This window comes from Gopherus flavomarginatus, chromosome 6 (assembly GCF_025201925.1).
Source record: "Gopherus flavomarginatus isolate rGopFla2 chromosome 6, rGopFla2.mat.asm, whole genome shotgun sequence".
NCBI lineage: Eukaryota > Metazoa > Chordata > Testudines > Testudinidae > Gopherus > Gopherus flavomarginatus.
The window spans coordinates 18,062,242-18,088,590 of NC_066622.1; the positions used below are offsets into that span (position 1 = coordinate 18,062,242).

The 26,349-nt window shown below is 42.2% G+C and overlaps 1 protein-coding gene across 3 annotated transcripts; it reads right to left on the reverse strand.

Annotated features, from left to right (window-relative positions):
• Positions 1-935: 935 nt before the first annotated feature.
• LOC127053200 (protein SSUH2 homolog) lies at positions 936-25,013 on the reverse strand. 3 transcript variants are annotated; one of them, XM_050957518.1, is made up of 14 exons: positions 24,906-25,011; positions 20,723-20,781; positions 19,922-20,064; positions 17,608-17,712; positions 17,168-17,249; positions 15,982-16,111; positions 14,680-14,740; positions 12,491-12,615; positions 11,168-11,230; positions 8,190-8,269; positions 7,038-7,130; positions 3,322-3,427; positions 2,416-2,523; positions 936-1,370 (listed from the first exon to the last, which is right to left on the reverse strand). In XM_050957518.1, the coding sequence occupies exons 3-14, from the start codon at positions 19,959-19,961 to the stop codon at positions 1,230-1,232; spliced, it is 1,134 nt and encodes a 377-aa protein (XP_050813475.1). In that variant the 5' UTR covers positions 19,962-20,064; positions 20,723-20,781; positions 24,906-25,011; the 3' UTR covers positions 936-1,229. The 3 variants fall into 3 exon arrangements, with proteins under 3 accessions (XP_050813475.1, XP_050813476.1, XP_050813477.1); XM_050957519.1 differs by lacking the exon at positions 19,922-20,064; XM_050957520.1 differs by lacking the exons at positions 19,922-20,064; positions 20,723-20,781 and having other exon boundaries at positions 24,906-25,013.
• Between the last annotated feature and the right edge of the window lie 1,336 nt (positions 25,014-26,349).

The following is a 26,349-nucleotide window of genomic DNA, read 5'->3' on the forward strand; positions in this document are numbered from 1 at the left end:
ACCTCAGCAGGAGGTAGCCAGCAGCCTCATTGGCTGCTTGGAGGTAACATCTAATATAAAATATGAAGGTGAGGGAGAAAGGTCTGATTATAATCAGTCTGTGAAGTGCTTGAAGAGAGTGTTGCTATTCCACCACTCATTTAGAACAGCCCGGGCGGGGTGGGGGGAGGTTCATCATCCTCAAGCAAGAAAGCTCAGCTCTAGTGTTTATTTTATTCAGTGTCTGTCGTGTGCCTGATGCTGTCCCAGACCCAGAGGAGTTCATGTTCCCTGCTGCAAGGAGCTCCCACTTTAAATAGATGGCCAACGGAAACCTTCTGGGTCCCCCAGTGTAAGGATCTGTCCTAAATTCTAATTTTTTAAACAGACTATCCTAGTGAGGAGCCTCCTGACATCCTTCTGTAATTGACCCTGCTTGTGCTGACAGTGTGGTTTGAGCCCAAGTCCTACGGAGCTGAAAGCATGAGATGTTATCAGTTGAGCTAGAGGAGTAACTCCAGCACTTCAAAGCAGACTCGTGGCTGTTGTGTGGCTCAGTCACGATGAGGGAGCAAAGACCCACATTGCCCTTGTGTATGTTACAAGTGGACATGTGCTAACATCACTACCTATCCCTCTCTGAACCAATGTCTTCCCCCACTTTCTTGTGAAGGTCCTTATCAATGGATAAGGAATACACACACCTGTTGCTCTTGACCCTGAGAGCTATTGCAGAGTACTAGTGTATTTGCAAAATGACAGAACACAGTCCTTCATTTCAAACTCTGTAAGAAAGCTACCTTGAAGCTGCTTACATTTCCATCATTTAGAATATGCAAATCACACATAGGAATTTAAAGGATACATTTATCAAGCTAAATATCTCAATGCAAAGCTATGAAGAACAAAACCAAAAGCTTGGAATTCAAATCTGTCATATAATATGCTCGGGAGTGTTCAATTTTCATTATCACGATTTATTCATCTCCATAAACATAGAGCAGAGAGAGGTGTTCTGCTGGTTAATTTAAGCACTGTATGACCCGCATAAATCGTTACTCCACCAATAAACAGATACCCATCACCCTCTGTGATAATGCTGGGAATGAAGATCTTTAGATCTGCTGTCCAGTGAAAGTTGGAAAGGAAGGAGTTGCTCAGTTTATTAAAGAGAATAAATAATTCCAGCTGCGCTGTGCTGTGCTGCCTGATGGTGTGTTTCTCAGCAGAATTTCTGACCTATCTGTGAATCACATGACTGAACAGCAGCACTTTGCTGGGTAGTCCTCTGTATACACTTTATTCTCATTTCCAAAGACACAGAAGGAATAGACTTTTCCTCTCCATGCATATTCCACCTTGGTGAGTGGAATCAGCTCAATGATTTGTTTCTGGAATAGACAAAGGAAATATATGATTATATCTGATAATGATCCTAAGGGCAGAATTTAGGAGTCAGATCCTGCTGCCCTGGCTTATGCTGAGGTGCACCTTACTCACAAATAGCCCTTTTGCTTCCCGGGTAAAATGCTACTCAGCATGAGGAAGTGGATCACAACCGAGCTCTTATTTGGTTTAAGGATCCTGATCCAAAGCCCACAGAAGATCTCAGGAACCGGCACTGATCCAAGGATCAGTGGTTGAGAAACACTGGTGTAGTCTATCTGTGCTTAGTGTTTCACTCATCTCAGAATTCCTATGGTGATGGTGAATTCTTGGAATGGTTTCAATTCCTTTCCCAAGTATCCTTTGACCGCAACATATTTACACCTTTCTTGCACACCAGGATATTTAGAAGTCGTGGATTTCATTATACAGGTTTATACCACTTAAATTATTCCATCCCCAAGTTGCTATTAAACAAGCTTCTTTGAACGTACTGTCTCCCATCTGACTCTCCTTTTATTAAAAAAAAAATCTTGGGGACTGACTACATCGTTTACATTGATTTTACATGATGGATCTTCATTCGATTTTGATAGATTTACTCCCAGTGAAAGTCAGATCAGAATCGTGCAACAGAGATCTGGCAAACACGTGACAAGATGCAACCTCCCGGGCAGATGGTAAATTAGTAGCAACTTGCGTTCGCATAGGTGCTGCAGGGAGGTGCAGTAAAACAGCTCCAGAAATAGGAAGGGAAAGCCTGACTGGCTGAAGATTGGTCTCTGAATGTGGGGCTGTAGATTTAAGTTTAGAGTCCTCGAACCAGGAGAATATTTTGCATGTTGATGTTTTTGGAGTGGTTTTGTTTTCTGAGATTACAATGCACAGTTCTCCTTGAGTAAAGGGAACTGATTGGCTGACCTTCTGTGATTTTGCTGTGTTGTTTCACCAGTTTACAAGAGATTAGCAGTAGAAGGATAATATTCTCCCCCAGTTGCCTCCCATTTATTGGGGCAATGAGCTCACATCCGTTTGGTGCATCTTACTTACCTGCCTCAATATTCGACTATTGGAGGCAGACTGCATCTGGTGTTGTGCAATGCATGATTCTGAACCCCTATCAATGGTTGGCTCAGGGAAATTCACTATAGGATACACCTGTGAAAATAAAAACAGAGTTAAGAAGGACTTATTTATACACCCTTCAAACTGCAGTTTAAGATCATTAGTAAAGAACTGTAGTCCCATGGGTGTGTTTTAATTTTATCCCATTGTACAGACTGCATTCACAATGCCGACACCCTCCTAAGCATCAATTTGACTGGCAGCTGGCAAAATGTCAGTGCTTCAAGGGATAAATCAGTTTTTAATCTAATTTTAAATATAGATCCTGGACTATCCTGCAGCACCTCACAACCCCGGCAAAAAGCAGACCTACAGCTGGCTAAATCAGCACAGGATAGTGAGATTCTCAGATGGCACAATAACCACTCTGGAGAACTCCTTTCCCTGTCTTGTGCTGTGACAAAAAATGGGCCCGAGATGTAAAGTCCCTCTATGGATGCAAATTTTCCCCAAATTCCTAGTAGTTCAGATCCAGGGTTCTGGTTCAGGCCTGTGTCTCTTATTGCTCATCCACAAGTATTGACAGCTATCAGCAGTGTTTAACTGGACTGTAGCATGTTGCCCTTGTTGTAACATGATGCTATAGCAATGGCTGCTACTGTGTTGTTCTGTCATTGGAAAATTGCCGTCACATTTTTTTACTAACATACAGTGAAACCCTCCTATAGAAATTATACATTTATCATAAAATGTATGGATATTAATTTTACTTCTTTGTTCCTTTAAAATTACTTGGTATTTAGAGATCTAGTTCATAAACATGGCAGTATGCTCTGCAGTTTCAGTGGATTCGAGATGCAAGAATTTTAACATAATAGTGTCATTATTTACCACTTGATTTTCATCGCTAAATATTTCCTTCCCGGTGACTTCCTGCAGGTGATAAATAGGAAACCCAAAATTCTTGTCAACAACATATTCAGCCACGCTGTTCTTCCTGTTGGGAAAATGGGGGGAGCATGTTGGTTCCTATTTCTCTTCCTTAAAAGTTAGGATTGCTATGATTAGCTGTATACAACAAAACCCCATAGTGTTCAACATGTTTTACAAGCCCTGGGACAAAATCATGCCTTGGGAAGCACACAGGATTATGGCGGAAAAGCCACAGCTGAGAGGGGAACCATCGGGGTAACTTTTGTGACCTGCTCTTATCTCCCACAAAATCTTGTCAAGTTCAAGCCTTTGTAGCTAGAGGACATTCTGGGCTAGGCTTTGGTTATGTGCCTCACAGGTTTTAGCTCACATGTCTCAGATCCTACCACCCCCTTCAGGTTACTACTTTCCGTGGCCTGAAAAAACTGTGTAAGAAGAGATTTCCAGAGCCACAGCCAGTCCCAGGTCTACCTTAATTCTGCCTTTGCATTGATTAATGTGTGCCACTGTGCCAACTCCAAACAATTAGGGTTTCCACTGGTGGGGTATGAGAGGCACCCTTCAAGCAAGGCACAGCAACATTAAACAGATCAGAATTTAAAAGGAAGATGATGGGTCTCTCATTTACTCATTTACACTAAAGTTCCGTTACACCATAGGGGCACTGTCAAGTGTGTGTACATTACATGTACACTCACTTTAAGACCCCTTCATCTTGCTAGAGCAAGGTAAAGGGATTATAGTGTAAACAAGAATCAGGTCCACTACAAGAAAATGTTAGTGAGGTGAAATGTAGTTTACTCAGAATTCTGTCTGGGCTTTGAGCTAAGGTGCTCTGGCTAACCATACGGAAAGAGTTTTAATAGGCACTAATGCTCAGGACCTTAGTTTTCTATTTGATCCAGAAGTTCTAGTTATCTGGTTGAACACTCAAGGTCTCTGAATATTTGTGTGCCAGATGCATTCAGCATGGACTGTGATTATGTCATTTCTCATACTGCTTAACTAAAAGTAGATAATCAAGTGACTTCTGAAACTTACAAAATTATACTTCCTAGAGGTGAAAGCTGGATTTCAATGCCACTCTTTCTTTCAAATCTACAGGTAAAATATCAGTTTCTAAGGATTTTGTTAACACTTCTGTTAAATGAGGTTGTCCCTGCCTGCAGGTATATGGGATCTTGGGGAGCAATTACCACACAAGTGGGGTGCCAATTAATTTCTTTATTAAAGGAAAAAGGAAGTGGTGGGAATTTAACAATGAAATACGATGAGATGGGGTGTATAGGGTGTTTACAATAGACAATGATGGGGGGGTTCTTCTTACTGAACAGTGTAGGGAGTTCTAACAGTGGGGTACAGTAAGTGGGATTCAGCACAATGGGATACAGTACAGTCAATAAGCGTATCAAAAGAAATGCAAAATAAAATGGTAGCTTCTATATAAAAAGGTCAACAATCTTAGATAGAATGTATTAAGTGGTTAGTGGCCTTATACACAATGTAACACAATGGTATCAAAGCAAATACAAAGTATATCAGAAAAGTGGAAGCAGCCAATGGGGTGTTATAATTACAAGTAAAATGTGAATCACAGTGCAATAATACAATATGGGTGATAAGTGAAATTATGCAATGTAACGGTATAAAAGAAAAGTAATGACTTAATTTGTAAGGCTAGGATAGCAGATAATCTGCAAGAGTGTACCTGAAGGCTGGGTCAAGGAACAGGAGGGGGGAGGGGAGTGAATGATTAGTGGCAACTGATGAGAGGAGAGTGCGGCTGGAAGCAGCGAGAGACTCTGAAGCCCTGCAGGGTAAGGACAATGGAGCAGTGTGATGGTGATTTTCGGTAGGGGAGGGGCAGCGGAGAAGTGTAAAGAAGGGCTAGAGAGAGGTTTAAGCAACAAGCGGACACCAAAAACAAAGGATAAAAAAAGGCGGCAAGGGGTTTGGGAAGTTTCACAGGAGGAGAAGCAGCAAGGGGTTTCAGAAGTTCAGAGGGTGATGCAGACGCGGAGGGTGGGAAGCAGCAAGGAGTTGGGAAGTTCGGAGAGAGTGCAGATGCGGGGGAAAAAGCAGCAAAGGGTTATAACAGGGAGACACGGAGAAGCACACAGAGGGGGAGATTGGAGCGGGGGAAAAACAGACACGGGAAAGTTCAGGGAGAGATCGGGACAGCGGGAAGACGAATTTAAGCAGCAAAAACCTTATCTATCTTAACCAACGACTAGGCAAAACAACAAATATCACAATTCTAAGCAAAACTATAACAAGCAACTATACGGAGCAACAAAACAGTAAACTATAACAAGGCAGGTGAACTTACAAGCTCTATAATCTTAACAAACTATGACTTATTAAACTAAAAAAACAAAACCTATGGTGCACCTTATGCTATGGGGAAGTCACAGAGGGCAGAGTGGTATGTGCCCAGGATCCAGCTCCCAAGGAAGCCAAGGGATGGTGGCTGCAGCGATGGATACAGCTGAAAGCAGGGAGCCCCAAGGCAAAGCCCACAGGAGCAGAGCTTAGCAGCGGCACAAACTTATTTTTAGCGGCAAAGCGCCGCGGAGTTTAAGAGAGGTTTTAAGACACAGACCAAGGTTTAGCTTGAGTCTGTGTGCTGGGGAAACAGGGCCAGCAGCTAAAATAATAAAATAAAAGTAGGGAAAGTTTCACAGAGGGATTCTTACCAGTCCCCAAGGCAGCAGCAACATCAGAAGAAGCAAGGAGGGCTCGGTACAGTCTCAATAATCAGGAGATCTCTCAGGTAGCAATTTGTTCTTCATGGGGGAGGGGGTTTAAAAAACCAGGGGTACGCTCAAAAATAAAACGAGAGCGGAGAAAGGACCCCCCAACACCCCTGGCTTATCAGACCAGGCCGCAATGCAAGAACCTTTCTGATGTTTGTTTAAAAAATATCTGTTTTTAAAGGCAAACTCAGGCAGTTTCCCGCCAGTAATCCTGATAGGCTCCCTCTGTCACAGGGGAGGAGGCACAGGGAAAAAACTGCAGGTGAGCACAGAGACATGTCTGGGCAGAGTCCTGTGCAATAGGTGACTCAAAAGCACATGAGGCCTATGACTCATGCCCAGGATCTTAAAAACACAATCGGTCTTGCAGCTCTGGACATTGCCTGCCCTACAACGAGCCCAGGTTCAACGAGGTGATAACAGGACTAACCCTTTGAACAGGGCAGTGGTCCCATTTAGTACGCAGCACAAGTGGCCATCCCTTTGAGAAGGGCAATGGCTCTTGTTAAACAACTTAAGGGGCCCTCCCTTTGAGAAGGGCAGTGGACCTGGTAAACAACTTAACAGCCAGGGAAGGACAGCCACAGGAGGAGAACAAAAACAAAACAGAGTATGGGGACAGCTGTAAGAAACAAAATGGAATAGGGGGATAGCTGTAACAGACAGAGGAGACTATCACCAGGAGCACTTATCTCATGGTTGGGCAATATAACTGGCAGGTGTAAATCAGCCTGGTTCCATTGAAGTCAGTACTCTTAACCATGGCCCAGCATTTCACAGGAATGACCTCAGCAGATCTACCCTCATTTACACCAGTTGAGGATCTGTCTCTGTAACATCAGCATGCTTGAGACTGGCCAACAACTGTATATACCCTCCTGTCTAACAAACCCCTGTGTTCATTTGATTTCAACTTACCAAGTGATTGTAAGTTCAGAATGATATAGCAAGAGGCCTTTTCCAGAGCAACGGATGCAATTCTGCCAACCGCCACCGTGACAGGCTGAGCAACTATGGAAGAAATACAACATTTATGCACTCGCTTTACACATACAAGCCTCCTTTATAGCACTCTCAGGGTACGTCGACACTACCCGCTGGATTGACGGGTAATGATCGATCTATCGGGGATTGATTTAATCACGTCTAGTGTAGATGCAATAAAATTGATCCCCGATCGCTCTGCCGTCGACTCTGGCACTCCACCGTGGTAAGAGGCAGAAGCAGAGTTAATGGGGGAGCGGCAGCAGTTGACTCGTCACTGTCCTCATGGCCAGGTAAATCGGCAGAAGATAAGCCAACTTCAGCTCTGAAGTTGCGTATCTTAGGTCGACACCTTCCCTCCCTCCACCCCCCCGTGTAGACCTACCCTCATTTTCATCCAGAAAAGTGGATCGGTTCAGTGGACTGTCTGATTTCAATGGGTTCATTAATCAGACATCACCAGTTTGCATGTGTGTGTTCTAATGTGACACCAAGGAGTGGGAAAAACAGTCATCTGACTTGACTTTTTAAATTGTAACATTTTCAGTCCAGGGATCTTCTCTTACTATGTGTTACTACAGTGTGAGTGAGGCACAATGGGTCTCCAGATTTTGGTTGGGTCCCTTGTGCGCTAAAATATATAATAAATGAATAACAACCTGCAGAAAGTGGGTACAGAATACCATTTTACACCCACTTTGTATTCATTTCCACTAGTTTAAATGGTGCAAGGTAGTGAAGGACAAGGCCCACTGCCTCTTTGTGTCTTAGTCTCTCCAGCATAAAATGGGATTAATAACACCTACCACGCTTTACAGGAGGCTTAGTGAATGTTTACAAATTGTTTTGCAAGCTTTGAATGTAAGATGCTAATGTTTGTTATTATAAATGGAATGATTCCCATTGACTTTAGTGAGCACTGAATTGGATCTGTAGTTTGGTTAAGTTCTTATTCAGCTGGCACCATTTCACCCATCCCCATTTTCAAAGAGCATGAAGGAAATGATGTCCTAATAAAGAGCTATCTGGTCAACGAAAGCTGTGAAAGAAATACAAATTGCATCTGGTATTTTAGCATTTTCTTACCGTCTCTTTCCTGAACCTGAGCAAAATAAACAAATGGATGAGTCTTGCCAGCCAGTCCCATTACAAGCTGTACATATTCTCTACATTTAAAAAGGTGAAAAGAAAAGAAAAAGATGTTTTTCTCTGACAAGAATTTGATCTTCTCACTTTTCACTTTGTCAGGTCCACATTCTCAACAACAAAAGTACATACAAGTACCTGGAGCTCAGAACGGGGTAACCTAAGTGGATCTATTTCATCCCATGCACCATGCGGCAAGGGTACCTACAATGAAATTCATCCCTGTGCAAAGAACCCACACAAGATCCATACACCATGCTAGTCCCACTCAAATCCTAGTTTTGAAGATTAAAATGGAATGAAAGTAATGCATAGGCCTCATGCTGGATTTCTATACAGGGATGAATTTATCCCCTAATGCAGAGTATTCCAGTAAGGATTCCATATCCAGCAGAGTATTTAATTGCAGACAACTTAATACTGCTGCTCATGTAAGTGACATTACTTCCTTAATATTACTGTTAAAATGAGGTAGGCACATCCTTAGATCCATTCTATAGTCTGTACAAGCTGATATATTAGCAAGAAACTTTTCATAACACATTTTCTGTGTCTGAAGATGGCAGTAGAGTCTGTTCAGTTTCAAATTTTGCAGTGCTTACCTGAACATGATTGAGTAGCACCTGCAGATTCCAGAATTAGGACTACAAATTAAAGAGATTCCAGCAATACCTGTTCTTCCATCCTTGTTAACCATAACGGTTTATTAGTCTCTAAGGTGCCACAAGGACTCCTCATTTGGGGTTTTTTTTTAATACTCTTGCAGTTATCTAGTCTTGCTGATACTCATAAAAGTAGCCTTTACCACCTGCAGGACCTGTTTTTCTCCTATAATTTGCATCCTCTGGAGATTCAAGTCCTTTGTCTACAGATACTGCATGCGTAGAAGCACTGCCATATTACCCATGTTGACTGACCTATGAGAGTGAGCAGTTATGGAATCACCATTATTAAGCAGTCCTTTAGCCTCTTTGATGAAACTGCCAAGCAGGATGAGAGTTGGTGCTAGATCAGATGTGAACAGCCATCGTATCACAATGAATTCTGATTACTAAGGAACTTAGCCAGAACAAACTGATGAAAAGCTCAGCATCCTATTACCTATTCTCTGAGTCATCCAGCTAGCTCCTCCGATAAAAACCCCACGTCTCTGACAGTGACAATGGTTTAGCTATTGGAAAAGGGAAATTCCCTGACAACAACTGCTGTGACAGCTATATACCACAGAATAGAAGTTCTATTCAACTTTTTTTACCAATTTCTCATCCTAAATTTGTATAGGAGAGCCTGGGAAAACTTTTGAGGGGACTTGTGCTAAACAATTAATATTGACATCTATAGTGGCTACAGATGGGCAGCCCTTCTTTTTGTGGTTGGTTAAATACTGAGATGATATTTACAAAGGAAGCACCTCAATTGAGGATCACTTTAACTGCTACCAATATCTCGGCATCATTAGTGATCTGGATGATGGGATAGATTGCATCCTCAGCAAGTTCACAGATGATACTAAGCTGCGGAGAGAGGTAGATACGTTGGAGAGTAGAGATAGAGTCCAGAGTGATCTAGACCAGTATTTCCCAAACCTGGGATACCACTTGTTTAGGGAAAGCCCTTGGCGGGCTGGGCCAGTTTGTTTACCTGCCACATTCGCAGGTTCGGCTGAAGAGTGAGGAGGGATTTGACTGCAGCCTTCAACTACCTGAAGGGGGATTCCAAAGAGAATGGAGCTAGGCTGTTCTCAGTGGTGGCAGATGACAGGACAAGGAGCAATGGTCTCAAGTTGCACTAGGGGAGATCTAGGTTGGATATTAGGAAAATCTATTTCACCAAGAGAGTGGTGAAGCAGTAGAATGGGTTGCCTAGGGAGGTGGTAGAATCTGCTTCCTTAGAGGTTTTCAAGGCCTGGCTTGACAAAACCCTGGCTGGGATGATTTAGTTGGGGTTGGTCCTGTTTTGAGCAGGGGATTGGACTAGATGACCTCCTAAGGTCTCTTCCAACCCTAATCTTCTGTGATTCTATGATTCTATCATAGTAGTGTACAGACATGAGGGTGCCTTCTAATGTCATCTTATTCTCTACTCTAGTCATTCACCAACTGTGATAGCTGCATTTCTCTTTCCGCCTTTCATTATATCTGGGCAGACAAAACACAGTGAAACTAGTATAAGAAACCACTCTTAGCAGTTAACTTTCTGTCCTGAAACCTTCCCAAATATTCTGGGTACAAATCTGCTCCAACTTGATTAGGATGTCATTTCTGTTAAGCCTCCCAATTTCTGTCATTCCCTTCACTGTTCACTTAAAACAGGTTAGATTAAATCACTCCTTTATTAAGGGAAAGCCCTAGATTCAAAGAGAGGTCAGACTCATTTGTCAATATAAATTGGGATCAAGTTTTTCTCAAATAACAAAGGGTCACGGTCAACTCCCACTGATAGAAAGATTCCCAGTGACATCAATGATCTTTGGATCAGGCCCATAACCTTCCATTCTTTAGCTGTCACACAACCATTTACATCTCCTTCCTGACTTTGTCATTTCTCTTTGAAATATTTGTCAAAGACTGGGAACAGCTGCCCCGTTTTTGAAAGCTGAAGACATATGTTCCCTCAGTATTTATTAAAGACCTAACTTGATCTGTTCCATCTATTTGGAAGAAAGATTGTGAACTGAATGTCCAACAGACACATAGGTGGGACCAGTTCCTACCAGTGACTATTGTTCTCAGATGACTTGATGTAATTTGCTTGTCAAGATCTCAGAAAGAGAAAAGTTTGGGCCAAGTGGTTTTTATATACTCTTCCAAGTATTTTTGAAGGGAAATTTAAGTGTTTTCTTCCTTCCCTGTAAAATTGTACTGCTAGGAAATGGTGACACGTGAAAGAGAACTGGCCATAATTGCATTGTAACATACCTGTCCAGATCCACTACACAAGTGGCACTGATTCTTACCATGTCCTTGGCAATTAGGACAATCCTGAAAGCAAAGCAAAAAAGGTATAAGTAACAGAGCAGTGAGTTGAAAGAGAAATACAGCAGCTTGGGGCTGCTGGCATTAGAGCCCATGGGCAATTACTTTTAACCCCAAGGAGTCACCATTCTCACCTAAACCTCATCCTCTCTCTCTATTACACCTGTAGGTGAGGGGAGCCTTGCTTGAAACCCATTGGCAAAGAAACCTAAAATGACTAGTGCAGACAGGGTTTCCACTGTGAAATGAAATGATCATATCACAGGGAGCAGAAAGTATAAAAAGACTGTCAACCCTACATTGAAATACATGCTCAAAGATCTTCTGTCCTCTTCCTAGTAGAAACATCAGGAAGCAGGATATATATTTTCTTACCTAGGTTACTGAGTTCTTACACAAAACCAGTTGGGTTGGCTTTTCTGTCTAGTTTTGTTTGTTTTACTCCAAAAATAGTCTTGCTTTGTTTTGTTGGGTGGATACAAATCCTTTTTCATGGCAGGCTGCCCACTTGAAATGCACACTTCAGACTATCTGGAGCAGTAAAATCAACTCCTTGCCAAAAACAAGGGCTAATCCTTTATCTCATTATTTAAAGCAACAAAAACAATGCTACCTGCCAGATACCTGAGTTATCTTTTCTTATCCTAAATCAGAAGAAGAAGAAGCAATAAATACAATTATACCCCAGAAGAGCCATTACAATTAGTAAAAATAGGTATATGTGCTAGATATTTAACCACAAATATAAAACTGAAATATGATAGCACAGTGATTTTAAAATTAACATGTAATCAAGCCTTCTGCATTTAGGATAACATGATACCTTGGGACCAGGATCCTGCTCCACTGAAGCCAATGGGAGTTTTGCCATTGATTTCAATGATAGTAGGATTAAGCTCTTGAAGAAGATCAGACTTTGAGTTACATGCTGCCGGATTTACGATTAGAAATATTTTCTATTAGTGTAGGTACTAAAGCACTGAAATGGGACTTAAAAAATCTGGGCTCAGTCCTGGCTCTGACACAGACTTCCTGTGGGATCTTAGGTAAATTGCTTAACTGCTTTTTGTGCCTTGGTTGCCCCTCTGTACAATGGGATAATAATATTTTCCTTCTCCCACCTTTTGTCCATCTTGTCTAGTTAGATTGTCAGCTCTTTGGGGACAGGACAGTCGCTTAGCACAATAGGGACCTGATTTCAAATGGGGCACTCCTGTCACCCAATGAATGATCCTTTAGAAGTCGGAATGTTTGTGGGGGATTTACCTGTACTGAATATGTGTGCGGCACTGGAATGTGCATTTTACAATCCATAAACAGAGGAGGTTCATCCACTACTATTGCCCATGGGGCAGGTGCTGGTGCAACATCAGAAGAGTCCACAAATCCACCTAGAGCAAAGGACTAAAGATCAGTCAGAAAAGACAGCGATGCATTAGGGAGGATGGGAGGTTAGCATGGAATGGACAAAAACATCACCAGGTACCTCCTTTCACATGTGCGTTTCAGTGCTAGTGGAAGGTGCCAGGTTGATGGTAGTGGAGGAAACTGAGGGAAGCCGCTTATCCACAAAACAAATCCAGTTTAGACAGTGGCAGTTCAGATCTTATCCATTATAGCCCCACCGTCCTGGGGGTGAGAGGTGCCAATTAGTACTGACTGGTGTCATGATTCCTCTGATGCCAGCCTCTGTTTACTGGGCAGAGACCCACCTACTCATTCAAGAAAGACTACTGAATCCATCAGCTGGGAAGGACTTCAGGTCTCTGCTAATCTGTGCTACATTCAAGTCCAAAACACACCAGTCACTGCTCCCCAGAGGAGGAGTTGCGCCTTAGGAGGCATAAACCCTCCGTCAGTCTCCAGTGCTCAGAAGGAACATGGAAGCTGTGCCCTCTTTAAACATGTTGCCACCTCTTCCCTTCTCCTCTAGTAGTAGCTTGTTCTCTAATGCTGGAGCGGTGCCTGGCTTCATCCCATTTGGAATCATTTTCCTACAATTGTCGCTTGCCCTTTCGCAAGGGGGATGGAGGAAAGCTCCTTGAACTTACCGCTCCCAAGCCAACCCTTTACAGAGGCCAATCTGTTTTAATTAGATGAGAAAATGTCCCCAATTTAAAGCTTATATTTGCAACCATATGAGGTTGTATAACCTCAGTGTATTCAATTCTCTTCTCTTTCCCTTTGTACACCCATATCCCGGTCTCTAGACAATCTTCCCCCCTCTCCCCTCCTCCTTTTCTCTCTGAAGGCAGGAAGATGTTACAATCCATTTTACTCTGAGGTCAAAGTAAACCCGCCTCACTGTGCTTGAGCTAGTATGGAAGTTAATTGTATATCAGGAACTGTGACTCCAGTGAGCAACTTCTGGTATGTTAACAAACCTGCATCTATCAGTGGAAATTGAAGCAAAGGAACATGCTGTTTCCTGAACGGAACTTTTTTTAAAAAAAAAATTATAAAAGACAATTACAATAAATGGTGGGAAAGGTTCTAAATGAATTTATTGCCCCAGCTTATATTTAGCTTGTGTGAACAACTCTGGGGCCTGATCCACAGCCCACTGAAGTCCATGTAAATACTCCCATTCATTTACTGGGCTTTGCATCAGGCCCAGAGCAAACCAGGTTAGAAGAATGAAAAATATTAGTGGGCACATACAATGGACTGGCAGGAAGTTAGCTTTCACTTAGCTGGCCCCTATGATAACATTCACCTTCCACTTCCAATTTTCCTCACTTTTTCCTCCCCCTTCACCCTCCACTCTCCTCCATCTCTCTTCTTCCACTCTTGTCTTCTCCTACCTCTGTTTCTCCCCCACTTCCTCTCCCTCATTCTTTTCCTTTCCTCTCTTCCCATCCTTCAACTGCCACTTTTATCTGATCTTCCTTCCCCATCATCAACCTCTTCGCTTCTCTTTCCCCAAAACATTACATACACAGAAATATTTTCCAATGGTTTTTCATTTAGTGAGGTGGGGATTGGACTAAAATGCCAGAATGGGATGCCAAACATATCATCACTGAGTTACTACAGGAGCACTAGCCTAAGCAGACTCACCTTGTTTCACTATCCAAAAGCCAAAGAGAAAACAAATGTCATAAAAGGTGACAGGCAAAGAAAAATAAATTATAATTTTTAAATTTTTTGATCTCCACCAATTTGGGCTGGATTTAAACTCGCCATCTAAACAAGTGAAAGGCTTAGTTATCAATCCAGTTCTCCATGCCTCTGAAATCAGGCCCTAGGAGACCTCAAGTTGGATTCCAAAACTGAGGCAATCAGAATCAGTAGCTATTTTTTAAAATATTGCCCCTTATGATTCTGCTAGTCTGTGTGCAGTTAAGGAGCATGTGGTCACTCGTTAAATCCATAAGTCTACTAAGATAGTAATTCCCTGCCACAGTACCGTCTACAGCGTTCACTCTGCTAAGTAAGAGCGCTGATTTGCTTACCATTATAAGGCTCGCTAATCGGGAATGTTTCTCTGGTTTCAGTGAAGGTTTGCAGACGATACTGATAAGACCAAACAAAAGTCAACTTTAATGTAAAGCTGCTTCTTATTCTCTGCTAGGAGGTGAAGCAATTCTGGGCTTAATCCTGCTCCCTTTAAAAACAACGGTACAACCTCTATTGACTTCAAGGAGAGTCGAATTGGTTCCTGCGTTTGGGTAATCAGAGCTGTTCTGATTTCAAAAGCAAGAGCTAGACAGAGCAATAAAATAGTTAAATTAATAAATGATTGCACTGTGGAGTAATAGCATGGAGACTGCTGAGTCTGTCTGAGGCATAAGCAGTCTTGATATCACAGAGACATACTAGCATGAGGCTGGGTGGGAGTGACCTGTGCTAAAAGTCATTGTAGAAACTTGGTGAAGACGCACACTGGGGGGGGTCATTGCACTAGCATAAGTCACTTCAGTATTTGTTATCTTTGTTGCTGCCTAACCACAATACTGATAATCTTCCAGTCCAGTCACATCTTCCAGTCCACAGTGAAGAATCTATGAGATCAAGAACTTTTCAGACCAATTTTACATTTAGGGAAAAATTCATTCTCTTCTCTGGGATGTACTTTAGATACACACAGAGAGAGAGAGAGTCTCCCTAGTATAACCAGACACACACAGAGTGTCCCTCGTATAACCAGAGAAAGCACCACATTTTGGAGCAAAGAAAAATGTAACGGGCCTATCTTAGCTGAAAATGGCCAATTTTAGTGTGTGTGTGTCTGGAGAAGGGGGTTATGAAATGAGACCACTTTCAAATTGGTAACATGACAAATGCTGATTTTTTGAGGTTTTATATTTCGTTGCAAATATCTTGCCCAACTTCCCGTGACGGGTGTCTATCCGAGCCCTTGTCTACAATGGGGGAGGAGGGGGAATTGATCTAAGTTACACAAGTTCAGCTACGTGAATAATATAGCTGAAGTCGACATACTTAGATCAATTTACCGTGGTGTCTTCACCACGGTGAGTCGACTGCTGCCGCTCCACCGTCGACTCCGCCTGCGCCTCCTGCAGCTGGAGTACAGGAGTCAACGGGAGAGTGCTTGGGGATCGATTTATTGCATCTAGACTAGCCGTGATAAATTGATCCCTGTTGGATCAATCACTGCCCGTTGATCCAGCGGGTAGCATAGACATACCCTTAAACCGTAGATCATTGTAGTTGGTATAGGAATAAGCCTATCAACTAAGCCTGCCATGCAATGCTAAATTTGGTCAGCTGTTTTCAATACTATATGTACTTACTCTGAATGTGTTGAGCGGAGTCAGGTTCTGGACCACCATATATTTTGCAGGGGCAATCCGATAGCAGCACTTATTGGCTATGTACTGCACTAAGGCTTCTCTGGCTACATGATCAGAAATAGCTAGAATGCTGGAAAAGGAAAGAAAAAATGTTTTGGTAAAAACTGGACAATCCACTTCACTTCCTGAGATTGAGGAAGAAACGTCTTTATACAGTGAGGAAAAAATGTAAAACCATCGGCTACCATTTTCTTAAGTGGCTAGCAATATGGCATGCTTCATCTTTAGGTGCCTTGCTAAAGACACATTTGAAAAGGATCTGATTTCTGAGGGTGCTGAGCCCCTCTGAAAAATCAAGTTGCTTTAAAATATCTTCTTGAGCCCCTAAAATTTAGGGTGCTCTAACTCACAAGTTACTTATGAAAATCATGGCCCTCACCCTAGATTACAGTTGTTTGTAAAGTCTGGACTAATTTGATGGTAGGCTGATGTTTCTGATGGCAAATAAAGGCCAGGAAAGGTCCAGATCAAATCCCTGAATCCAAAAACTCCTGAACATTGGGGCCACAAAAAAATTCAGATCTGATCAGACTCAGAGCCAAATTCCCAGATGTTCAGAATCAGTGTTTGAATTCAACAGAGCATAGAGATCAGTTCGAGCTGTTACTCTAATGCAAGGTTTGGACTTAGGATTCTGGTTCAGTGTCACCTCTCTTCTTTATGCTCTTTCTCTGGGCTAGATGGACTTTTGGTCTGACCCAGTATGGCCGTTCTTATGTTCTGTTTTCTTTTCCAGGGTAAGGTGAAAATGTATTGTTCTGTTTTAGAAGATGTTTCTTTTCATAATGCTGCTGTTTTAAAGCAATGTGCACAAGGCTGTAGGAAGACAGGCAAAGGACAATTCTATAAGCTGCTAGTCAAAGATACTTAATGGGCTAAGCTCCCATTGACTTCAGTGGGATTAGAATCAGGTCCAAACTCAGATAACAGCAATCAGCATCCAAGCAATATGATAGATAGTATCCAGCATTAACATATCTAGGTAAAATACATCAATAAAACATGGAAATTCAGGCTATGAATTTTACACTATGATTCCACCATCTTCCACAGACAATAATGTAAATATGAGTTTAAAAAAAGTTTGCTCTCTCACACTGGAAACAGCACCTAAAAGGCATCTTACCTCCACTCTGTCTGAGGTGGAATGGAATCACTGTGCTCTCCTTCAGGCAGCTGATCAGCTGGGGGAGGTAAACCTTTGTTTCCTACAGTGAAATAACAGCAAGAAAAGTTGAATTTAGTAACTTGCATTGGCATAGTTCAATTTCCTGCTAGTTTGGAAAGATGCAGATGATGAGTTCAGAACTCTGCTTCTTATAATATAACTTGCTGGCTTTACTGATACCTCATCCTCCTGTGTCTTTTATTAGTCTCATTTACCTGTAGTATTGTATCATAACCTAGATTTTTGGCTGTCTTTTTATTGTGTATCTCTTCAAGGCTAGCACAATAAAGACCTGTTCCTTGATTACTTTAACACTGTCTGCAATAGGTGGTTATTTAAAAGTGGCAGACATTGCCCTGAACAAACAACCCTCATGTACTGTGGGAGATTGTACCAACCGTAGTCTCCTGAATCTTCCCCTTCATCTTCAGTGGCCCCGTCCATCAGCTCCAAGGGGGGCGCACTGGATTGTTCATGGGGCAAAGAATAAGGAACAGGGGCATCTGCAACACATGAGTTTAAGAGAAGTGAATTCTGGTAGGGCTCTAAAAGTACTTACAGCAGACTGACAGTGCTTTGCAAGGAAACAGCCATTAACAATACAATAAAAACATCAAGAGGAGAGAATATGTGAGGTCATTAATACCAGTTTGAAGTAATGATGGGAAACCTTCAGCAGAAGGTTCCAGGAAATGTGCTGTATTGATTAGATCTGGATTGGAAGTGATGTCTTCACACCAATGGTGTGATGTTTGCAGGCAGGTATACTGTAAGTTCCCAGTCAGTTTGTCCTATCTCTATGGTACTTGTGGGTCACCAAGAACTATGTGTTTATGCAAAATGATTAGACCATATCTGAATTAGTTACCATTCCAGAACTGAATGTTTGGCTTGACTAGTCCTTCTAGGGTGCATTAACCATAGATCCCATGGACTGGGATACCCATGTGAACTGCCTAAGAAATGCCACAGAAGTAGATGGCCGTGGTATTGTGATGATGCAGAAGATGTGGGTTAAGGGGCAGTCTTAAAATTTCTGACTTTTAGGTTAATGGAGATCAGCCATATTGCAAAAATAACAGGATTGATCTTCGAATTACAAGATGTCCCCTTTCTGGACTACATAAAAACATATTATTCAATCATTCCCTTCCAGTCAGTCTATGAAGTGTTAGGTGGTGGCCACAGGCAGGGCCGGCGCTACCATTTAGGCAGACTAAGCAATTGCCTAGGGCGCCAGAATAATTGGTGGGTGCCGTTTTGCCGGAGGGGGAGGCAGGCGGCTCCGGTGGAGCTGCCGCAGTGCTGCCTGTGGAGGGTCCTCTGGTCCCGTGGCTCCGGTGGAGCTGCCGCAGTGGCGCCTGCGGACGGTTGGCTCCTCGCACGGCTCCAGTGGACCTCCCGCAGGCACAACTGCGGCTGCTCCACTGGAGCCACGGAGCACCGGACCCTCCACAGGCACCACTGCGGCAGCTCCACCGGAGCCGTGGGACAAGCGCACGGGGCGGCGAAATTGCCGTGCGCCTAGGGCACTCAAACCCCTAGCGCTGGTCCTGGCCACAGGTAAGACTGTGCGGGTGGGAATCTCAAAGCAGTGAATGGGATCAAGCAAAATGAGGCAAAAGGCAGCACTGGAACTGTCTATCTATCTAATCTAGCTCTCTAGTAGCCAAGGGAGGAAGGCAAAAATCTTTCATAGGAATCCACTCTAGCAGATCTGCCCAGTCAAAAGTGCTTAACAACCCAGAGAGTTCACAAAGTCAATTGCTAAACTAACTTATTTCAGTAGCAAACAAACCTCCTCACTGTATTCAGAGTAAATTGACTGAGAAAGCAAAGTCCAAAGAGAATAAAAAACAATCACTGTTAATTTGTCTCAGAAACATCTCTGCCATGGTTCTGAGTACAAGAAGCAGATGTCAAGTTTGTTCTTTGAGCTCAGGAAGGTGTGGCAATGAACAACACAGAATGCCACAGGACTCTTCCTCCTTTAACGGGAACTTTTGAGTTATTGCAGGTCAGAAATGTGGCAATATTGTTCTCATAAATATGCAGGCAGTGTAAAGTATATTTATACAGTTTGTACAGTATCTGCAGCACATGCCTGGCATATTCTTGGTTTTGTTACCCTTTACTATTGGTCAGCTTTAAGCTACATGGTTAGCCACAATACTGGGGAAGGAAAGGCCATTTTGTCTTTAAGGAACATGATTGTGAACATCCAGATTTTTTTCTTTGCAACAGGTTTGTTTTCCATGTGCCCTTGGGAAAACCCCTTAACTCCTCCATGCCTCAGTCTCCTCATCTGTAAAATGGACAGAATTCTATTTACGTGCCCACATCCACATTAGTGTAAGATCATCGCAAAATCACCACACCATTTAGCACTGTTTAACAGCTTCTGCTCAAGATAGCTTCAGGACCGGACTAGTAGGAATGCTGCAAGCTACAGACATAGGAGTGCACTGGCAGAGCTGTGTGAGAGAAAGTTCCACAGCATCTGCCTTCGTCTGGTGCTATTAGTCACTCACTTTTCAGAAGCATTAAATTTACTCACAAACTTTAAGTTAACTAAGGGCCCTGTTTGCACTGGTTACAGCCCCATGAAAATGTCCTGACGTCAATGGAGTTGTGCGGTGTGTAATTCTTGGCCCAGAATAAGTAACTAAAATAAGAGACTGGAATGCATGAATTTTTGCTTGTCTCACTTACCTGGTGTGCTGCAGATGTGACAGTGGTCTCTATCTTGCATCCTCTGCTGTACGGGGGTGACTCCAAATGAGTCAAGTCGACCGTGCTAGATAATATACCGAGGTCTGTTGTTTCTGTTGTTAGTATAACTGGATCTGTTGTTGCTGTTGTAAAATGTATTTTCAGGTCGTCAAAGAATGGGTAAAGATTTGAATATGACTCCACCTGCTTTGAAAGTGCAGCTCAGGCATGGTAAAGGACAGGGGACTTTTTAGAGGGGAACAAGCATAACCATGTGGAGTTTCACAATGTGAGCTGCAATCGTGATGATCAGCATGCCTGACTGCAAAGGAAAAGCACTGATCGTCATGTGCTTTATGTGTCTCTCAGAAGAAAGTCTCAAACCTTCCTTCAGATACACAGCATTTATCATTCAGGGGAGACCCTAAGTATTTGCAACATATTAGTATCTTCATGTACTATAAACTGTTATGTTCTTGGGTTATTCTTGTCTGACATACTAGCATAATGTCATTAAGAATCCTTCCAAAAACGCACACAAAATCAAAACCTGGTCTATTTTAATTGTTACCATTATTGCATACGTTTTTTGAAGCTCAATGTTGTTCTTATTGAAGTCAACAAGGTGGGACAATGGTTTTTTCTTTTGTTTTCCTCATTTTTTTAGACAGGACAGCAAACAAAGCTAAGGATTGTGGGTTGTTTAGCTCCTGGCCAATCTTGCTTGAAAACAGCCTGCTCAGTAGTTTAGATCTAATCTCAGGTAAAGAGCTGCTAATTTACAAATACCATTGTCCATACCTTATGCAACAGAGGGAGAAAGGAGACATTCACTTCCATAATTCAGATGGCTTTCATTTCTGTTTGGAAGAATGCAAACAAAGAATATAATGAAACAAGCCCTCTGCTAGGAGAAGGGGATGCACAGCAGGGTCATGATTCATTGTGACGTAGGATTAATGGTATTTATTACCCACTCGCCCCTGGAGGTGGCCCCAACAGGACGAAGGCTGAGACATATTGGCAGCGCAATTTAGGAGAAACTCATCCTGCTATTGCCTGTGCTGTGCTCTGCTTGTTGGTTGTGAGAATTTGGCAAAAAAAAAAAGCCCTGTGAATAATCTATCGCATTTTTAAACCAATATGAATGTGTTTGCACCCCTTTTGCAAATACCTCTGGGAATTAGATTAGTGGTTGGCTGGAATGCTTGTGGAAACCGAGCTGGGTTTTTACTTAATATAAAAGTAAACAGAAGCCAGCTTCACCTCCTTAAAATGTTTCTTAACTGTGATTACCATAGCAAGTGCTTGCATAATATTTTTTTTTCTCCTGAGCAATCTCACTACAAAACTGTCATTAATCATTCATTGGAAGCCAGTTCTGTTTTCAAGCCCTTAATCACTGGATTTTCCATACTAACGTAACTGGTTGCACAATACCCTGTACAATGAGGGGATGGGTGGAACAGCACTCTCCTGCTGAGGCCTCTCCTATTCCTGGCATGCCCCCAAAGCTGTGGGTCAATGGGGTAGAATGGCACAGAACTGGCTATCCACCGACCGCGCAAGCCAAAGATTCCCCCATTCCAGGGTAATCACCAATTGCCTGATAAAGCAGTTTTACGGTCTCCTTGCCTTGGCAAAGTGGTACAGAGACTGTATTGTGGCCAAAGGTCTAGCCTAGCATGAATTAAAAACCCAATGGTCAATCAGGTGGTCACCTGTGCAGCTCTTTAACCTGCTTTTTATCCCCTGTACAATTGTTCTGCTTTGTCCAGATACAAAGAGAGAGATTTCCAGCCTATTTGTGGGTCTTAAACCCCAGCACTCCTGTATGCTTTGCTGGAAGTTGTGCAGGTCTATGTAAGCTGAGAATAAGCTTTCTAAATTAAAATGCTTCTCTCTCATATTTTGGTTGGTGTCCTAGTTCTCACCTGGGCTGAATCATTTTATAGCAGCTGTAAGCAACTATTTTAAGTCTCTGCTTTGCATGGCTTTTTGGGGAAGTTTTCTAAAACAGAGACTGAGGGATAGGAGTGTTGTATGTGAAGGCCACATCAGAGCAAACTCACAGCATTTGATGGATGAAAAATGAGCGATGGGGACCTGGAGAGCAAAGGTGGTTTTGAATGATATATGGGGCCTTTCACTAGTAATTCAAATGCAATCTGGGCCACAAGTGACAGACATCAATTGACTGTTGATGATCCATAGTTGGTAAAGATAATTTTGGTATCTCGGTTCAATTCCAAGAGGTCAGGTGTCCACATCATATAAAAAAAGCATCACAATCAATGTGCCTAGCAGAGAAGGCAAGGACTGAGTGGCAATGAAGAATGAACAACTCTTATACATCTAGAGGTGGTCTCTCCAGGCCGGGCCTCAGGGGCACAGTGTGGATGTTTGCAGTGCTAGTGATCAAACTGTAACTGATCAAAAGATAAATAAATGACTTTAGTGTCATCAGACTGGAACTTTTTGAAAGAACTACAAATGTGGCAGAGGCATAATGTCCAGAGGTGGATCATGAATTTCCCAGTGTTTAAGTGTTTCACATCCAAAGTTTTGGTTTGGCTCTACTTCAGCCTTCAAACTGTATTGAGCTACAGTTCAAAAGGCACAATATATAGAGAAGGGCAGGGTACACTAAAGCAACCTGTACAATACACTAAGCCAGGGGTAGGCAACCAGTGGCATTCATGCTGCCTAGGTCCTGGCCACCAGTCCAGGGGGCTCTGCATTTTAATTCAATTTTAAATGAATTACTTACTTGACATACAACAATAGTTTAGTTAAATGTTATAGACTTATAGAAAGAGACCTTCTAAAAACGTTCAAATGTGTTACTGGCACGCGAACCCATAAATTGGAGTGAATAAATGAAGACACGGCACAGCACTTCTGAAAGGATGCCGACCTCTGCACGAAGCTGTTCAGACGTCTTGTTTTAATGTCCCTTTCTTCCTTTTGTAGACCACTCTACCACTGATGGGTGGATATTTTTTAATCTTGATTCCAAGGGTGTAGAAACCTAAGATTTTCCCTTTATTGTTTGTATTTAACAATGTAGGTATAATACGATGTATTAAACATATAGCTGAATCTGTGCTGTAAATTTTAAAGTAACTTTGCTAGATGCGTGAAGCAGAGCTTACAGACACTTTGTAAACCAAAGTCTATAATGTTGTCGTAAGTATCTTACCCTTGATAATTCTTCTTTATTTCTTAAGCATTTCTCTAACAATCTCCATAAAAACCTTGACAAGAAGACCCAAAGAAATAACATACCATAAAAAATAGCATAAAAAACTACTGATTTGAAAAAGGTCTAACCAGCTAACATGTCTGAGGTTTTTTATAGACATTGGATAATTTGCTGATTTGAAAAAGAGAACGTGTCTGAGGTTTCTCAAAGGCATTGGATAATTTGCTCTTGGTACCTGCTTAGAATCATCCCAGATGTCTGATTCTAAAAAGGAAATCCAAATAAGGTTAAAAATAAAAGGAGGAATATTCCAAAATGGGCTGTAAAGGCAATAACATTGCAATGACTAACAGTCCTGGCAGGCCAAATTTTTATCTCCTTTACACCCGTGTGATCTCTGAGTCACTGCCCAGAAGTCAACGGAGTTAGAGATAACTGTGTGTTGTTATAAATGAATGATGTGTGACTCTTAGAATGTTTATCTGAATCTCTGAAAAGGCTGTGCAGGAATTTTCCTAGCATTTCTGGTACTTCCTGCTCCCAGCTGGACTAGAAACATTGCAAAAATAACCTCTTGTCACATCCCAGGCAGAAGCATGTAATACAGAGGGGTGCGGAGCTTAAAATAAGAGGGAAACGAAGTTAACTGAAACCTTATTCTAGTTAGCTGGAAGAGAGCTAAGAGAGACAATTTAACCTGTTCTGATTACAGACTCCCCTACAACATACATCACCGTCAAGGGAAACACTTGCAATGTTAGCCCAGATTATCAATTGGTGTAAAATAGCATAGGTTTCAATTGAGATACTTATTTGTACCAAGTGAGGATCTGGCTCATTGTGCTTCAAAGGATAAATGTATGCCTCCTGTTATCATCAGTAATGGAAGTTGCACATTTAAGTCAACACCCCAAGCACAGAACAAGGATAGCCCTACTTTAAGAAGGGTTAAAATGTACCACAATGTCCAGTTCCAAGCTGCATTTTGCAAAAATAATTGTGAGTCTTCACATCATTCTTAAGCATCCTTTTGAAGGAAAACTACTGTGTCGTTCTATAATTAATACTCTAAACACAGTAATAGCATTGTTACATGCAGTTTTTAGGTGTGTAACTGTACTGCAATCCTCAACTGTGAATTTCATTGTTTTTGATGAGTTTCATATAGGACTACATTTTCAAACCAGGGCATATTGCTACAGCGATAAAATGTGGGATTTTAATGATCTATCCACTGCAACCACATCTGAAAATATGGCCATTCACCTTCATTGACTATACAGTTTTGCCCCTCGTCTTGGGAAAGCATCCATCATGCCTCACTCAGGAAAGATTTTATTTATCCTGAGCAGTACAAACTAGGAGTTTTTGATGGAAACAAACTGTAACTGACTCATATACATATCATGGGATGAAGACATCTTTACACAACATAAAATAGGCAACGCTGAGAATACTAACTGGCATTCACTAGAACTTTCCAGAGTTGGATGAAAGACTCCCTCTGACTTACTGAAAGGAAACTGTTTCATTTTATAAACATTACTCTTAACATTTAAAAACCAACTGAGACATTTCTACAAATTCTCCCCAAATTTTTACTTTTATTTGGGTTAAAAAACCAAAAGTTTCATAGCTCTCTTAATCAGCAGCCTCCCTCTCCCTGCATTACTGTATTAAAATGGTATGCAGCGACTGTACGATTCCCTGATTTTTCCAACATAGCAGAATGTTTGTACCTCTCCTTCACAAAAATACATTCTTATTTCTTAAGCTCACCCAATCTGCAACTCCTGCTCCTTTGTTGTTTGCTCCATTGTTGTTGAAAGACACTGACTGTTGTTTGCTCAAGAAATGACACTTCCTGTGCTGTTGGTTAGCTCCCACAAGGCCTCACAGTTGGAGGAAGTTGCAGTGTCTGTACTAAATCTGCAAGTACAGGATCACACGAATTCCTGTAGGGTTTCAACATGCCATCCCCCTAGTTTTAATCAGCAAGAGCCAGCTATTTAAAAAGTTGCTCTCTAAAGGCTTGATCCCGTGCCCAATGCAAAGATTCCCACTGACTTCAACAGGGATAAGGGCCTAGATCTCTTGGTCACTGACTGCTTTAGCCCACGGGGGTGTCTAGACTAGAATAAAAACATGTATTTCTAAAACTGTAGTCCAGACAAGCCCACTGTTCCTTTTTCCGATCTGGGCCCCTGAATTTGTTACCTTGAAAACTCCTAGCTCTAATCTGAATGGGCTACATTGGAAGGTCTGACATTAACCCTGCTTTAGCGCAGCTGCTCTGCAACAGGAAAGAACCTCTACGGATTTATGTGGGGACGACTTCTCTGCAAACCCCATCCACACGAGAAGGCTTAATCCACATCCCTTAAAGACCATCTGGATGCTGTTACAGTATGGTGTCCCTGGGGCCAGTCCTTCTACATATGAAGTGTTTCATATTGCATACTTCTCATGACACTTGCATGGGGTATCAAGGCACCTCGCTGTTACCTGCCCTTAACCTCTGACAACACAAGCCCCACCTGCCAGGCCTCTGCAGACCTTGCTCTCTCTGTATAGGTTAGTGATAGGGACTCTCTAACCTGAGTTCTCCAAGTGTCCCTTTGCAGTGCCCTGTCCCCATTCCACTGAACGTTCACAGAACTCTCTGATGCGCTGCTTCCAAAGCTTGGAAGAGTCAGCTTGGGATTACCACTTTGCATAACACGCAGCACACAGATATGGTTATAGTGAAAACAAGAAGAAAGCTTATTATCAAAGGACAGAGATTCCAATAATAGGAAGTAAGAATATTGGAAACAAATGGTTCCATATCAAACAAAATCAAAATACACTTTCTAGAGCCTAAACTTAAATCACCAAACAGGCTTATCTCTCTCACCAACAGAAGTTGGTCCAATAAAAGATATTAACTCACCCACCTTGACTCTCTAATATCCTGGGACCGACACAGATACAACTACACTGCAGAAGATATTTCCCTGTCTCATACAAGATAGCTTAAAAAGTCTTTTCCCAGTATTTTCAGCCAGGTTGGGCTGAGATTCTGCTTTCATAAAATCAAGCCCCCTGGCAGCTTGTCCTCACAGACTGGAGGATGCCTGGGGGTTCATCTTACCTACACAGACCAGGCCAGACCTTTGATGTTCATCTGAAAATAGGATTCCAGCCTCCCTCTATTGTTTACCTCTTCCTGTTCATCTTCCTC

What these genes read in the sequence shown, in the direction of transcription:
- LOC127053200 (XM_050957518.1), bottom strand. Translation starts at nt 19,961, where the DNA reads ATGCAAGATAGAGACCACTGTCACATCTGCAGCACACCAG. An exon ending in GATTAGCGAGCCTTATAATG is followed by an intron (nt 12,616 to 14,679) that starts GTAAGCAAATCA and finishes CCTTTGCTCTAG; the next exon opens with GTGGATTTGTGGACTCTTCT. An exon ending in TCAGGTTCAGGAAAGAGACG is followed by an intron (nt 7,131 to 8,189) that starts GTAAGAAAATGC and finishes TTTCTTCCATAG; the next exon opens with TTGCTCAGCCTGTCACGGTG.